General features: G+C 43.9%; 1 protein-coding gene across 4 annotated transcripts in view; it reads right to left on the minus strand.

The window, feature by feature from the left end:
- LOC102457357 (uncharacterized) overlaps positions 1 to 14160 on the minus strand; it is an 86319-nt gene that overhangs the window by 49570 nt on the left and 22589 nt on the right. For 3 of the 4 annotated variants that reach the window (XR_016350445.1, XM_089781254.1, XM_089781256.1), the window contains exon 1: positions 7747 to 7830. The exons of the other annotated variant lie outside the window; for it this stretch is intronic. Coding sequence is in view for 2 of the 3 variants with exons in the window: in XM_089781254.1 (XP_089637380.1) it covers positions 7747 to 7762 (16 nt within the window). In the remaining variant the exon portion in view is untranslated. Of the gene's footprint in view, positions 1 to 7746; positions 7831 to 14160 lie in introns of those variants that run through there. 4 annotated transcript variants of the gene reach the window in all.

Here is a 14160-nt window from a genome sequence, read left to right on the forward strand (position 1 = left end):
CTGCAAGAGTAAGCCATCAAAAGGGACTGAACGTGGACACTGATTTACAAAGCCAGGGGTTCCACCACTTGAGCTAAAGAACCACTTCTATCAGGTTAGTCCCAGTAGCAGACTCACACCTCTCTACCTGATCAAGACCTATAGCTGCCCTGCATCTCAGCGTGAGCCTCCCAGGCCAGGTCCCACAGACTTGTGCAATTTCATGCTAATGCACTAAAAATAGCTGAGTAGGCCTTGCTGCGCCAGATGGCATCAAGCTTTCAAATCCATGGGAAGGAGGCCCTTGAGAATCCAAGCCACAGTGTCAAAGCATCATCTAGACAGCGATCGTTTGTGCACCTGTGCGAACCCTTTTGAGACAACTCTGCGGGCCTGGGCGGGGAAACTCACTCTCAGTGGACAGGTGCCCCAGGAGACAAAGAGCCACTCAGAGGTCTTTTTCATGAACCAGCCATAGGTGCGGACTCTGTTGCTGCTATTGGGTTAGAGCACTCACAGAACAAAAATAGTGGGTGTTCACCACCTACCAATCACAGCTGTTCAGGGAAGAGCTTGAGGGAGAGCAGAGACCAGGAGCAGGAGTCTCTGAAAGAGTGCAGAGTGTGGGCGGGAAGAGGCAGAGTGAGGGCAGAGCCATAGGGGAAAAAATAAAGGGGGGGCAGAGTTTTGGGGTAGCATGCGGGTGGAAAGGTAAAAAACTCAGGCACCAGTAGATGAGATGGCTTCAATGACATTTCTTCAGGTAAAGAGAAATGGTGCCCCACACACACACGTCACACCAGTCAGGATAGGGCGTTTGCCTGGGGAGGGCAGGGTGGCAGGTGTTAGTCCTGCCCACCCAGGGAGAGGCGGGATACCCAACACACAGTGTGCCTCGGTAGAAGGCGGGGAAAAAAGAGCACCCGCACAGGACATTTCCCCTAGCGGCTCACTCAAGGTGACAAGCTGCAACGTCTTCACATGTGGCACATGGAAAATGTTCTTGCTGACAGCTTCTAGTGCCACACAGTGAAAAATCAAGTGGCAGTGGGGAGGGAATAAAAGTGCTACCGAACAGCAGCTTTACAATCCACTATAACAACAGATTCCATTCAGCAGATTTCTTCCCGTCACCACGCCCGCCATGCTGTGAAAGGATCTGACAACAGCCATTTCAGGCCAGGACAAATCAAGTGGTTTTGAATCAAAGTGGGATGGGGCAGGTTTCTTGAATAACAATGCTGTCGTCTCTCTGTGGTAGAGGAGCTGCTACCAACACCGCAGTTGCCAAAATGATGCCCGAAGGCCTGATAAGCAGTGCGGCCTGTAGGGAGTCTGTGCCCAATGGCCACATCCCCACACACTCTCACAGGGGAGAGTTGTTTCCTCAGCAACGAGTGCTAGGAGGCGTGTAATGGAACTGCCAGGATATGGCTTCACCAGCTGCCTCACAAGCCATGCCTGAGGAGAGGGTGAGGGCAAGACACAGGGGCCAGCGAGCCAGGCACAGAATAACCTGGCTGCAGGATTCCATTGGCCCTGATGACTAAAGAGTGTTCATAGGAACAGCTCGTAGGCTTGAGGTTTGAGAAGGGCCCAGGCTCTTTGGATAGGAAGTGAGGTCAGGAATGGGAGCTTCCTTTGGTTCTCCCACACTGTAATCCCACTTCCCACAAGGAGCACTGGGTGGGCAGGAGGATGGGTAAGCCATTTTTGGAGTGCCCTCTAGTTGTCTGGGGACGTTGGGAACAGACCCCTTTGGCCTTGTGGCTAATCCTCCACTGCCAAGGGTGAGCCGTTCCAGTATCCTGTCTCTGTAGCTGTAATACCTGTTCAATATGGATGATCAAGCTGCACATTAGATCTCTTCTGGACCTCTAATCTTTAGAGACTGGCTTAATACCCGAAGCATGAGGTCTAACATCCCTTGCAAAATATTTATCATTAATTATGATAACTTTGCATATCTATAGAAATATCTAATCCCTTTTTGAATCTTACTCAACTCTCAACCCCAACAACTTCTTGTGGCAATGCGTTCTGTAGTCCAATTAGACTTTTGATAACAACAAGTAGTTCTGTGGCATATTAGAGACTAACTAACTATAGACACACACACATTTTATTATATATGTTAGTCTCTATGGGCCACAGGACTACTCATTTTTAAAGTTGCAGACTAACACAGATACCCCTCCAAGCCTTTTATACATGTTTGGCAACAGTCTATTTTCTCATTAGTTTTGAATTTGCCACTGTTTAATTGAATTGAATTATGTACTTGTATTCCAAGAGAAGAACAGAAGCTCTGATCTACTTCCTGTAGAACATTTATTATTTACACAGAACAATCAAAGGTTTTATTGGCAATGCAGGAAAAGAGAAGGCTTTTCCCCTAGTTTATGATTTTTAAAATCAGTGAGATACATTTTAGTTTGAGCAACAGATGGAAATTCAGTCAATTCTCCAGAACGTTTGCCTGTCAATCAAAAAAGAGATTTTTTTAGCCTCAGCAGTTTTGTAACTCAACCCCACCTTTATTATAACACCAACCTCAGGTGCCAGGAATTGGGAAATGAAGAGAAATGATGAGAGCTACGTGCCAACCTTTAGTATATAAACATTACACAATCACCCAAGGTAGTGCTGCATTTATTAACAATATCTGGGCCCAACAGCAGAGGTCAGAATTGTTTTAGTTTATGCAAACCCCAGACAAGTCCGATCAGGGCACAATTCATGGTTTACTCCCAATCAAAAGCTGCATACCACTGTGATTTTTTAAAATTATATTTCTACTCTGCATAATCTAGGTAAGTGATAAGAAATCATTTATGCCGCTACTCCACTCCTTTTTTGCTTTGGGGGGGGGGGCATGTCCTTTTTTGATGGATTGCTTATATACCTCCAAGCACTGTGGGGCCTCAAAATGTCTGAAGCTTCTAGAACTATCACAGTACAATAACTCCCTCATTCTCTCTCTGCTCATCTGAGGAAATGGGTTGTACCCACAAAAGCTCATGATACCATCTATATATATATTTGTCTCTGGGGTGCCACAGAACTACTCATCATTTTTAAAGTTACACACTAACACAGCTACCCCTATGAGATTCATTTTAGGTGTTCAATACACATATTTGACTAGATTTTCTTTTTTTCTTCCCTAAGTTTCCCCTGAGGACAGCAGATTCTCCCAGACTTGTATTATAGATTCAGACAAACTATACTAAATAAAATAGGAATCCTACAACAGAAGTCTAAACGAAGACATTGACTGGATGACCCACTGCATTCCACAACTTAATGACATAAAATAAAGGGTACTTAAAGTGGGTACTAAGTATTCTTATCAGTTTCATTTAGCATGGACACTAAGGGTACGTCTAGACTACAGGCTTTTGTCGACAGAGGCTTTGTCGATAGATACTGTCGACAAAGCTTCTGTCAACAAAGAGCATCTAGACTATATCCAGTTCTGCCTACAAATCAAGCCACTTTGTTGACATGAGAGCGTAGACGCAAAGGATAGTGTAGATGCAATAATGCCTTCTGTCGACAGAACTCTATTCCTCGTAGAATGAAGTTTATCACCATCGACAAAACTGCCGAGTTCTGTCGATGTTATGTTGACAGAACTCGGCAGTAATGTAGACGCAGGTATAGTTTTGTCGACAAAAGTGGACTTTTGTCGACAAAACCCTATAGTCTAGACACACCCTTATTCACAATTTCTTTCCTCTTTTTTCCTTCTTTTTCTTCCTCTTTGTCCCCAACTCCCACCCCCTCACAGTGCTATTTATTTGAAAACTGGACCCCTTAAACTCCATCTGAAGAAGTGGGCTGTGCTCACGAAAGCTTATGATAGCATCTACACGTATTGTTAGTCTCTAAGATGTTGCAAGACATTGTTTTTGGGTTTTTTTAAGTTTTTCACTGTATACCTTGTGTGATATATAGAGAGCCACATTCTTTGCAGACAATTAGCACGGACAGAGAATAGGGATACATTCAGAATTCAGATATTCCTAAAGTTTAGGTGGATGAAAGGGGGGAGAATAAAAGGTTAAAAACAAAAGCCAACTTTCTGCCCCACTCTCACCTCCAGCGCAGAGACAAAGCCTGTATTTACAAGCCGATGGCCTGCAAAAAAGATAAGAATGTGAGTAAAATTAAATCTTGGCGAGAACAGGCCTTATAGTATCCACTGGGGGGGGGGGGGGGGAGGGGAGAAGAGGGACTTGTATTATAGATTCAGACAAACTATACTAAATAAAATAGGAATCCAAGGGCATTATCTAACTCTTGGTGAGTCAGTTTTATTGTTACACAATGAAGCTGGATTGAATGGGCAAGGAGAATAGAAAGAGTTAAAGAGTTAGTAGGCGGGGCAAGTAAACGTAGGGAGAGGGGGTCTGGGAAGTATTAGGTGCAGAAGTCACGGGGAAACCTGGTCTTTAAGAGAAACAGGGAAATATTGTTAAATGAAATCTTATTAGTGATAATCTGGCATAACATCAGGCCACAAAATTTGACTTACGTTAGTTATGGTCTCAAGTTATGTTCTCGGCAGGGTGAGAATCTTACATTTTGAAAAGGGAAGGAGAAAGAGGAGTGGATGGGGGAGCCCGAAAAGAGAAAAACAACTTAATTACACAACCACTTTGGGAATTACATTCAATTTTTTTTTAATTTCATGTGCATCGTTTAAACTAGGGCATTTTGGTACAATACTCTATTTTAAATAGGTAGTGCTTTGTTTAATCCATGATTTGTAGACTACCACCCCCATTTGTTTATAGTGGCACACACCATGTGCTGCACTCTTCCCAGATAAAGAAGGGTCCCTGAAGGAGTGCAGAATCTCAGAACAAATGGATGATATGGGTAATGGGACAAATAGAGATTTACACACACACAGTCAACTAGATTGACCGTAGCTCTCATGGCAGAAGTGGGGGCTGATATATGAGATGGGTAGGGACTGTACGGATGAACTCAGAGATATTGTGTTGTGCAATGAGACTCATTCTGAGGAAGGCAAAGAAATCATTGTGCACCAAGCTGACAGAGGCGAGGGGCAGTTTGGTTTTGCAAAGACAAAGCTAGGGATGACTGATCACAGGGATCATTTTTTCTGAACCCATCGGGTCTTGAGGGGAGCAGACATTGGATATGGCGATGGCTGGTTTGCAGATCTGGTTCCAATCTTGCGGTCATCATGTCCCATACTCTTACAGTAACAGGGGACATTTTATAAACTCAATCTGGTCCAGATTATCCAGACAGCTCCAAACCCCCATTTAGTCTGGATTTCAGAATGGCTCAGCACATTGGGGGATGAATCCGTTTGAAGATTTTGCTGTAAGCACTACAATGAGATGTGCTGAGAGCAGAGCACTATCAGATTCTTCAGGATAGTTTTGGCCGTCAGCCTCAACAATGCATCTCTGGCATGGGGAACATCTCACCACTGTGCTCACTAGGGCTTACTGAATAAATGGACACCCACTGAGACACGTTACCAAAGAACTGTGTTCACATAAACCACGAGAGCAAAACTCAGGTGGTTTCTTTGCATCGGACGAAGTTTAAGAAGAGAATCCCAGCCTAACAGGAGAAGCTGAAGTCTACTGAGAGTTCCTGATCCAAATTTTGCAGCTGTATGTTAACCCTGTATGTTAGAAGTACATAGTGCTAAAGGGACCGTGTGGTCTTCAAATGGCTGGCCCTAGGCTTTCAGCAGAACTCAATAGCCAGAGGAAACATGAGGCAGCTTGTCAAAGGATCTGTTCCAAACCTCTTAGAAAGCAATGAAAAGATTCCCATTGACTTTGATGAGCTCTGGATAAGAGTGTGACATTCTCAGGCCCTGTGTCCTTCAGAAGAGTCAAAGTTCTGAGAACCCTTTCAATGAAACATTGCACCCTCCAGACATTGGACATTGAGTATGAGGTAACAGGTCACTGAGGGAAAGCAAGAGAAAACACAAGTTGACAAGTTCTTTTGCCTGTTTTCAGTAACACTGCAAGGAAGAGAAGTACTTAGGAGTGTTCAGCTCATCTGCCTATGCTTGGTAAATCCTGAAGTCAGGATAGTAAGGCGAGTAATATAAGGAAAACATATGAAAACAGAATGGTGGGGAAAAAATCAATGAGAATGTATTGACCTGGAAGGACTTTGAAACAAGCCAAGATGGATAAAAACAAATTATTTTTTTTAAATGAATTCTTATTTTTCAATTGGATTTTATTTACATTACATATATTTTTCTATAATCTACCAAAATCTTTTAAATACAATAATAATATTCAGTCAGTAAGTGTGCTGCCAAAGCTTTAAAGAAATGCGTACCACTGAACTGGTAGAAGTGCCAAGTCAGATACTTGGAACCAGAGGTTGTTGAAGGGCTAACCCATCTTATGACAGAAATAGCCCTTCCTGCAGGTGCAAATAGAATACTTTGTTTCAGTTTATTCAACCAGTTTAGCTCCGTGACTAGTTAATTCACCTTTGAGAAACTGGCTGGTAGTTGAAAAAAACAGCAAAGCTTGTTTTGCTCTTCCAGTCAATGAATAAAAACTGGGTGAAAGGACAAGATCTGCTAGTTCTAAAATCTTGAAAGAGTTGGTGACCAGAAATAATCAGTTCAATTCATAACTACAGCTCATACTTCCTTTGCTTAATATTGTTTAATAAATCAATTTTAAATATAACACAGTTTTGAATCAAGTTATTTCCACCCTTCTTATGTGTCCCTAATACTTGAATAAGAAATGTACCGTTTACCAATTTTAACATAAAAAAAATGTACAATTTAAGAACATTCATAAGGTATATTGCTTCAATAAACTTATATTTGTATCATATATAGTTCTGGTTAGTAAAAAGAAGAAAACTTGTAAATTGTAAACTACAACAATCCAAACTCAAGTGGCATAGTTATGTAAGAAGTGCTAAGTAGTCAAATAAAACCATAAAATGTTCTAAATCTATCCTAGCTCAAGGCAGTAAAGGAGAGAATTTCTATTTGAGGACAAGAACTTATTAAGCAAGATGTGTTTAAATAAATAATGGAAAGCACACCTAAAAATAAAATAAAATAAAAAGGGGGGGGGGGGGAGTGCACAGCTGGTGTCAATAGTCAGAAACCAACAGTGATTTCAACACAGCTATGACATTTAGACCAGCAAAGCTGCACAAAACCCCATGTGCTTTTGAGAATAAAGATAAACCAGACTAGGAAACTGAGAACAGTTTATAGCAAGCACTATATGAAGCAGAGTCAATCCTCTGCCCTTTGAGCTATGTTGTCAGTAGTATTCTCCTCAAACTTTGATAGCGTGTCCTTGTCTGGCAAGGTCAGCTGGAGGATGTGATTTGCTATCTGCCAAATATGTAACTTTCATTTCCCCGTGAGGGGGAAAAAATGGATTGTGCCCTTGTTTTGAAAGGATCCAGAGTGACTCTCAGAGGGGGAATCTGCTGCTGAGGACAGTCTACTCTGCTCAGAGCAATGGGCTATTCCTAGAACAATGGGAAACCCACCAATTCAACTACCATACAGTAGCCCTAGTTCCTCCTCGTCTGCTTGAAAGACAATTACCCATTCCCAGAGCATCATGAATGTGCATTTCCAGCACCAGGGCCTTCCCTCCCCAAACTAAAAAAGGGGAACCTATGACTCTTGTGTGGCTGCCCCCTGGACACCCAAACTCTGAAGCAAGGGGCAGCCCAAGTGGAATCAGCAGAGCAGAGAAGGGTTACCTGGAGGGCAGTGCATGATGCTCCAGTTCAGCCCAAGGATGCTGCTGCTGCTCTCTCCGTGGCTGTGCAGCTGAGGAGTGTGTATCGCTCTCTCCACGTGAGGGGCAGGGCTGACAAGGGGAGCACGTGGACAGAGGCAACAGAGCCTGAGGTTGCGGCTGGTTATGGAATGATTGCCCCTGGCTTAGGCTGGGCTTCTGAGCCCCAGCTGCACCTGGGCGACACCCTCTCCCCCTAGGCATTTCCAATCCATGCACGAGGGCTGGGGGAAGTGAACAGCATCAGAGAGAGCAGCAGAGTTTTGGCATCTATTTGTTTTATGTAAGTTATTTGCTGGCCGTAGGGTGGGAATCATGGGGTTAAGGAAGTTCCGGGCGAGGGGAGAAAATAGGCAGTTACACAACGTGAGGGCTGAGCAGTAGAAAAGACCAGAAGTATGCCCCAGCCAAACACCCAGAGTCAGAGGTGATCTGTTGGAGGGTCACCTTCCCCCCACCCCAGATTTCTGCCAGGGTTTATATGCCCTGCCCTTAGCCCTGCTGCATACTACCAGACCCTTGAAATCGGCGGAGGAGTGGGGCTCTCCACCATCATGTCGTCTTTGCCGCAGGTCTCAAACTTGAGAGAAATTTGAAAGTCCATGCCCCGTTCTGTGTTTCCTATGGGGTCTCTAGCAGGGTGCCTATCTATTGTTCCAAAGCTGTCTATGACGCAATGCCTGGTGAAACACCCCCGCCTGATGCTAGTGCTGTTGCCAGATATTTGCCTGTGCAGAACTGCCCTGTTCTGGAGAAAGGGAACGGAGGAGGTGGCAGGTCAGTACTGAAGGTTCTGGTGGAATATTCAGACTTTCCAAAGCCTAGTCAGATCATAGAACCATAGAACTGGAAGAGACCTCAGAAGGTCATCAAGTCCAGTCCCCTGCTCTAGTCAGGACCAATCCCAACTAAATCAACCTGGCCAGGGCTTTGTCAAGCCAAGACTTAAACACCTCTAGGGATGGAGACTCCACTACTTCCCTAAGTAACCCAGATCTAGACCTCAGGGTTGGGTAGAAGCTTCACTGATTGTGTGGACCACATCAGCCCTCTCTTGGAGTCAGATGAACAGAGGTAAAAGTAAGGGGGTGCGCCTGGTGCACTGCTCCAGCAAGAGCGGGCCCGGTGCAGGCTCTTTAAAAAGCAGGCCCAAGACGAGCTCTTTAAAGAGCCAGGCAGAATCTGGCCCTCTCCAGCTACAGCAACCCAGCCCCAGCCTCAAGCCACAGCTGGAGCTGTGGCAGCCCAGTCCTACTGTCAATCCCCTCCCTACCCGCTGGGAGAGACTTGCTGTGCTGTCCTCAGCTGGGAGCTGCTGATGTCGCAGTGTCCCTCCCTCAGCCAGGCAGCTCCATGTACGAGTCCTGAGCCCCTGGCTGAGTGGGGCTCATTAAGCAGATGCAAGCTGCACAGCTTAGAGGGAACCTTGCAACTGAGGTGTAAATGTTCTTAGGGCTGCTAACATATTTTTTGTTTTATGGCTACTTAAAAACTAGTTTTATTACAGCCTGTGCTTTTAGGCCTGTTTTTAATTTTCTTCACCTTTGTTTTTCAAGTCCCTTGACTTACACAGTAGCATTATTTCTTTCTCCCAAAATAAAATCTCTTTCGTAATACAGATGGTGTGGGGTTTTTTTGCTAATTATTTGTCATTTCCCCATTAATTTGTTTCCATTTCCTTAAGCGGTTTAACCCCAGTTTCTTGGTGAGTCTGCATCATTGCTAATTGCATTGCACGGTCAGCCTACTTTGTTGCTGTTCTCATGTTGCCTGTGCCCATGCTATTTACATGGGGTTTTTTCTACTTGCAATTTAACTTGAAATGTGGCTTTAGTTTAAAAGAGCTGGCTGAGGAGCTTGCTCGATCATTGTTGATTTTCAACATATCTTGGAGCATTGGGGAGATTCCAGATGACTGGAGGAAAGCTAATATTGTGCCAATTTGTAAAATAGCGTAAATGGGACAACCAAGGTAATTATAGGCCCATCAACCTAAGATTGATCTTGGGCAAGTTAATGAAGCTGCTGATATGGGACTTGATTAATAAAGTTCTAAAGAAAGGTAATGTAATTAATGCTAATTGACATGGGTTTATGGAAAGTAGATCCTGTCAAACTAACCTGATTTTTTTTTGTTTACACATTTGATTCAAAAATAGTACTCACATGTTATATGTACATTTCCGAAAGACGCATGACAGCATGACATTTTGATTAAAAATCTGGAACAATATAGAATTAACATGGCACACTTTAATGCATTAAAAACTGGCTAAATGATTGATCTCAAAATAAACAGGGAATCATCCTGTTTCCAGAGACGCCCCAGAAGGTTGGTCCTTTCATTTATTTGCTAGTTATCACCTTTAGCAGTGGTCTGGGAGAAAACAATGTCAGCACTGATAAAATTCACAAGGGACTAAAAATTGGAGGAGTGATAAATAAAGAAGAGGACAGGTCATGGATGCAGAGTCATTTGAATCACTTGGTAAACTGGATGCAAACCATACACATTTAAAAATGGCTAAATGGAATGTATACCACTAGAAACAAAGGCCAAACTTAAAGGCTGGGAAAACAGCCATTCTAAGATTTGGATGTTGCAGCTGCTCCCACCGTGACATGGGGGCAAAAGAGTCAATGTGATCCTCGGAGACACAAGGGCTACGTCTACACTGGCATGATTTTCTGGAAATGCTTAAAACGGAACAGTTTTCCGTTATAAGTATTTCCGGAAAAAGAGCATCTACATTGGCAGGATGCTTTTCCGGAAAACCCCTTTTCCGGAAAAGCGTCCGTGGCCAATGTAGACGCGCTTTTCCGGAAAAAAGCCCCGATCGCCATTTTCGCGATCGGGGCTTTTTTGCGGAAAAGACTACTGTGCTGTCTACACTGGCCCTTTTCCGGAACAGTTTTCCAGAAAAAGGACTTTTGCCCGAGCGGGAGCAGCATAGTTTTTCTGGAAAAGCAGCTGATTTCTTACAGTAGATCGTCAGTGCTTTTCCGGAAATTCAAGGAGCCAGTGTAGACAGCTCGCAGCTTATTCCAGAAAAGCGGCTGATTTTCTGAAATAAGTGGCCCAGTGTAAACACAGCCAAACAGGGGAACTTCAAGAAGGAATGGAGAGGTTATCTTACCTTCGTGTTGGAACTGGTGTGACCACTGCTGGAATAGGGTGCAACGTTCTAGTGTTTACAGTTCAAGAAGGGTGTTGACAAATTGAAGAAGGTTCAGAGAAGAGGCAAGAGAATGATTAAAGGAATTGAAAACAAGCCTCATAATGATAGGCTCCAGGAGCTCAAGCCATTCAGCTAACCAAAAGAAGATTAAGGAGTGACTTGATTCCTGTCCATAAGTACCTACCGGAGGGAACAAATATTAGATAATGGGCTCTTCAGTCTGGCAGAGAAAGGTAGAACATGATCCAGTGGATGGAAGCTAGACAAATTAAGACCAGTGTTCCCTGTAAACTGAGTGCTTGGGCAGCCACCCAGGAGAGATTCAAATGCAACCCAGCTGATTAGCAGCTTGCCCACAGACAGCAGCATGTGTTTCTATTGGTGGGGCACATTTGCAGTTATTTACTTTCTCCTATAACGCAAAAACGAAGGGTCTCCAAATGAAATGAATAGGTAGCAGATTTAAAACAAACAAAATGTATTTTTTTAAACACAACTCAGTCAACCTGTGGAACTCCTTGTCAGAGGATGTTATAAGATCAGAACTTCAACAGGGTTCAAAAAAGAGCTAGATGGAGAATAGGTCCATCAATGGCTATTAGCCAGGACAGACAGGGATGGTGCCCCTAGCCTCTGTTTGTCAGAAGCTGGGAATGGGTAACAGTGGAGGGATCACTTGATGATTTCCTGTTCTATTCATTCCCTCTGGGGCACCTGACATTGGCCACTGTTAGAAGACAGGATAGTGGGCTAGATGGACCTTTGGTCTTATCCAATATGGTTGTTCTTATATTCTTATGTTTTTATATTCATATGCCTCAGTGTGCATAACAAAATTTATTCTAAAGGTGGATGGAAAAAATTAGAGGGAACATTGACTAATACTAGAAATAAGGCATAAATTTAAATGATTAGAACCATTTACCAATGGTAATGGCAGATTCTCCATCACTGACCATTTTTAAATCAAGATGAAATGTTCTTCTAAAAGATCTGCTCTAGGAATTCTTTTGGGGAAGGTCTATGGCTTATGTTATATGGGTTATATGATCACAATGATCCTTTCTGGTCCTAAAAGCTATGAATCTATGACCCTAAGGTGGCTGGGGTTGAAGGACACAATAGGCAATAGGAAGGGAGACGGACTTTTCTCTGGGGGATACTCCAAGACTGTGGAATTAACTTCTCCCAGGCCTAAGAATCATCACAAACTTTTCCACTTTCTTCCCCAAGCACGAGGTGCCTTTTTGATCTTGCCTTCTCTGATATAAACACATAGCAGCAAGAATATTTATATTAAACACACAAATAACAACACCCGTACCCTTCCACCACCACCACCACCCACACAACACCAAAACCAAGGCTTTCTTCTGCACACACTTCTCCCTCTGGAGAGAGGAGGGGAGAAAAAACACAAGACAGATGTGTAGTCATGTTGTTTAACATGCTACTGAAAGACACTCAGATTTTAGGGCATGAATAGAAAAGAAAAAGAAGTTCTCCGATATTCTGCAAAGTCTGACACAATTTGCTCTTGTTAGAGCATTCGGCTAGTCATCCTTTATGTCTTGTTCTCAAATATGTTCAAACCTTATTACTCATCACTGGACATCTGATGGAGGACAGGTTTCATAAATACAACATTGCATTGCTGTTACCACTCCTATCTCTATCAAAAGCCATATAGTTCTAGAGGGCTGCTCTGGAACAGCAGCCCTAGCCATCTGACTGGCTCCCTGAAACCACCCAGAGGCTAGGAGGAGACAGCAGACTGCCCAGTCATCCCTCAACTGGAGACTCAATTTGAGTGGTGGTGGAGAGGAAGAGAAGAGATTCTCTTTTCAGGAAGGTACAATATAGTCACCCCCTAAAACTTGTCCAACCGGACAACCTCCTCCTGCGCTCATTTGTTCACCTCACAGTGTTGGATTGAAATATCACGGCGCAACAGTAAAGAGTTCAATGCACAGAGGAAGCCATTTCCCCAACTGTAGTGAACCTATAAACAAAACAAAACACCTCACATTTACATGCCAATGCTTTATATGCACCAACTATCTACATGTATTCAAATGCTGATTTGGTTGTATAGAATTCTCATCAGGGAATCTAGGCAAAGGGTAAACCAAAACTCCTGATCTATATGCCCCAAGTTAGATGCAAACCAGAATCCTATTGTTTGAGGCTGTAGCCAGACAGAAACCCTCCTCTCTCTCTCTCCCTCTGACATCCTGGGGAGACAGAATCCTTGAGAGTGAAACTCTGTCTTCAAAGGCTCCAGGCCCTCCAGAGGTGCTGGAATAACAATGGCCCTGGATGCTAGACAGGAACCAGATAACAGCAGCAATTGGGCCAGCAGGCAGTCGTGGGAGCCTTGGGCTACCTATGGCTGGTACCAGTATTACTACGCCTACACACCATCCCAGAAGAGGAATCTGTTGCCCCATCAGAAAAAGGATGTCTGGCCCTAATGATTTAGTTACCTCCACCTCACAAGTGCAAATTAAGCTTTGGACCCTCTGTGGGAATGGGTGTCACAAAGATGTTCCAACTTAATTGGCATTTTAATGACAAGAGGAAGCATCTACGTGACCACAGGGGTATAAAGTAGGGCCCTGTGGCCTACTCTAATTGGAGATCTACCCACATACCTGCTGGTCAGGCGGTCTTGGATCCATGAGACTTTAGGGACGCCTTAGTCTCGTACTGACTGCTTCCCATTAGGATTGAGAGGAACCTGGCTTCGCTAGAGTAAGGATTGCAAGGGTAAGAATATACCTGCTAGGTGTCTTTTTTTTTTTTTTTTTGCACGCATTTAATAAGAGCTCAGAGAACCAAAAGGGTTTCATGGCACCTGTAACTGACTTTTTAGAGCAATTTCTGTCTTGTCCTTTTGTAGTGGCCGTATTATCTGTAACACAGCAGTAACATTTAACAGCTAAGCTTGCCTTGTAACAATAAAATAGTAACTGTTTAAGCTTTAGCCTGACTCCTTCAGTTGCTGTAACAGAACCAGACACAATCCAAAGAATCATAGCTGGTCAAGGGGTAAACGCAGCAAGAGCTGAGCGTTGGGGCTCTGCCGCCTCCACAGGGCAGACACTTGGGGCACCTGTCAGCTTCCCCTGGTTGCCTGCTGCGAAGGGACCCCGTCCTAGCAGCTAAAGACTCTGGTGTAAAACTCTGGGGCACCC

Source organism: Pelodiscus sinensis, chromosome 11 (genome assembly GCF_052426305.1).
Source record: "Pelodiscus sinensis isolate ZL-2025 chromosome 11, ASM5242630v1, whole genome shotgun sequence".
Lineage (NCBI taxonomy): Eukaryota > Metazoa > Chordata > Testudines > Trionychidae > Pelodiscus > Pelodiscus sinensis.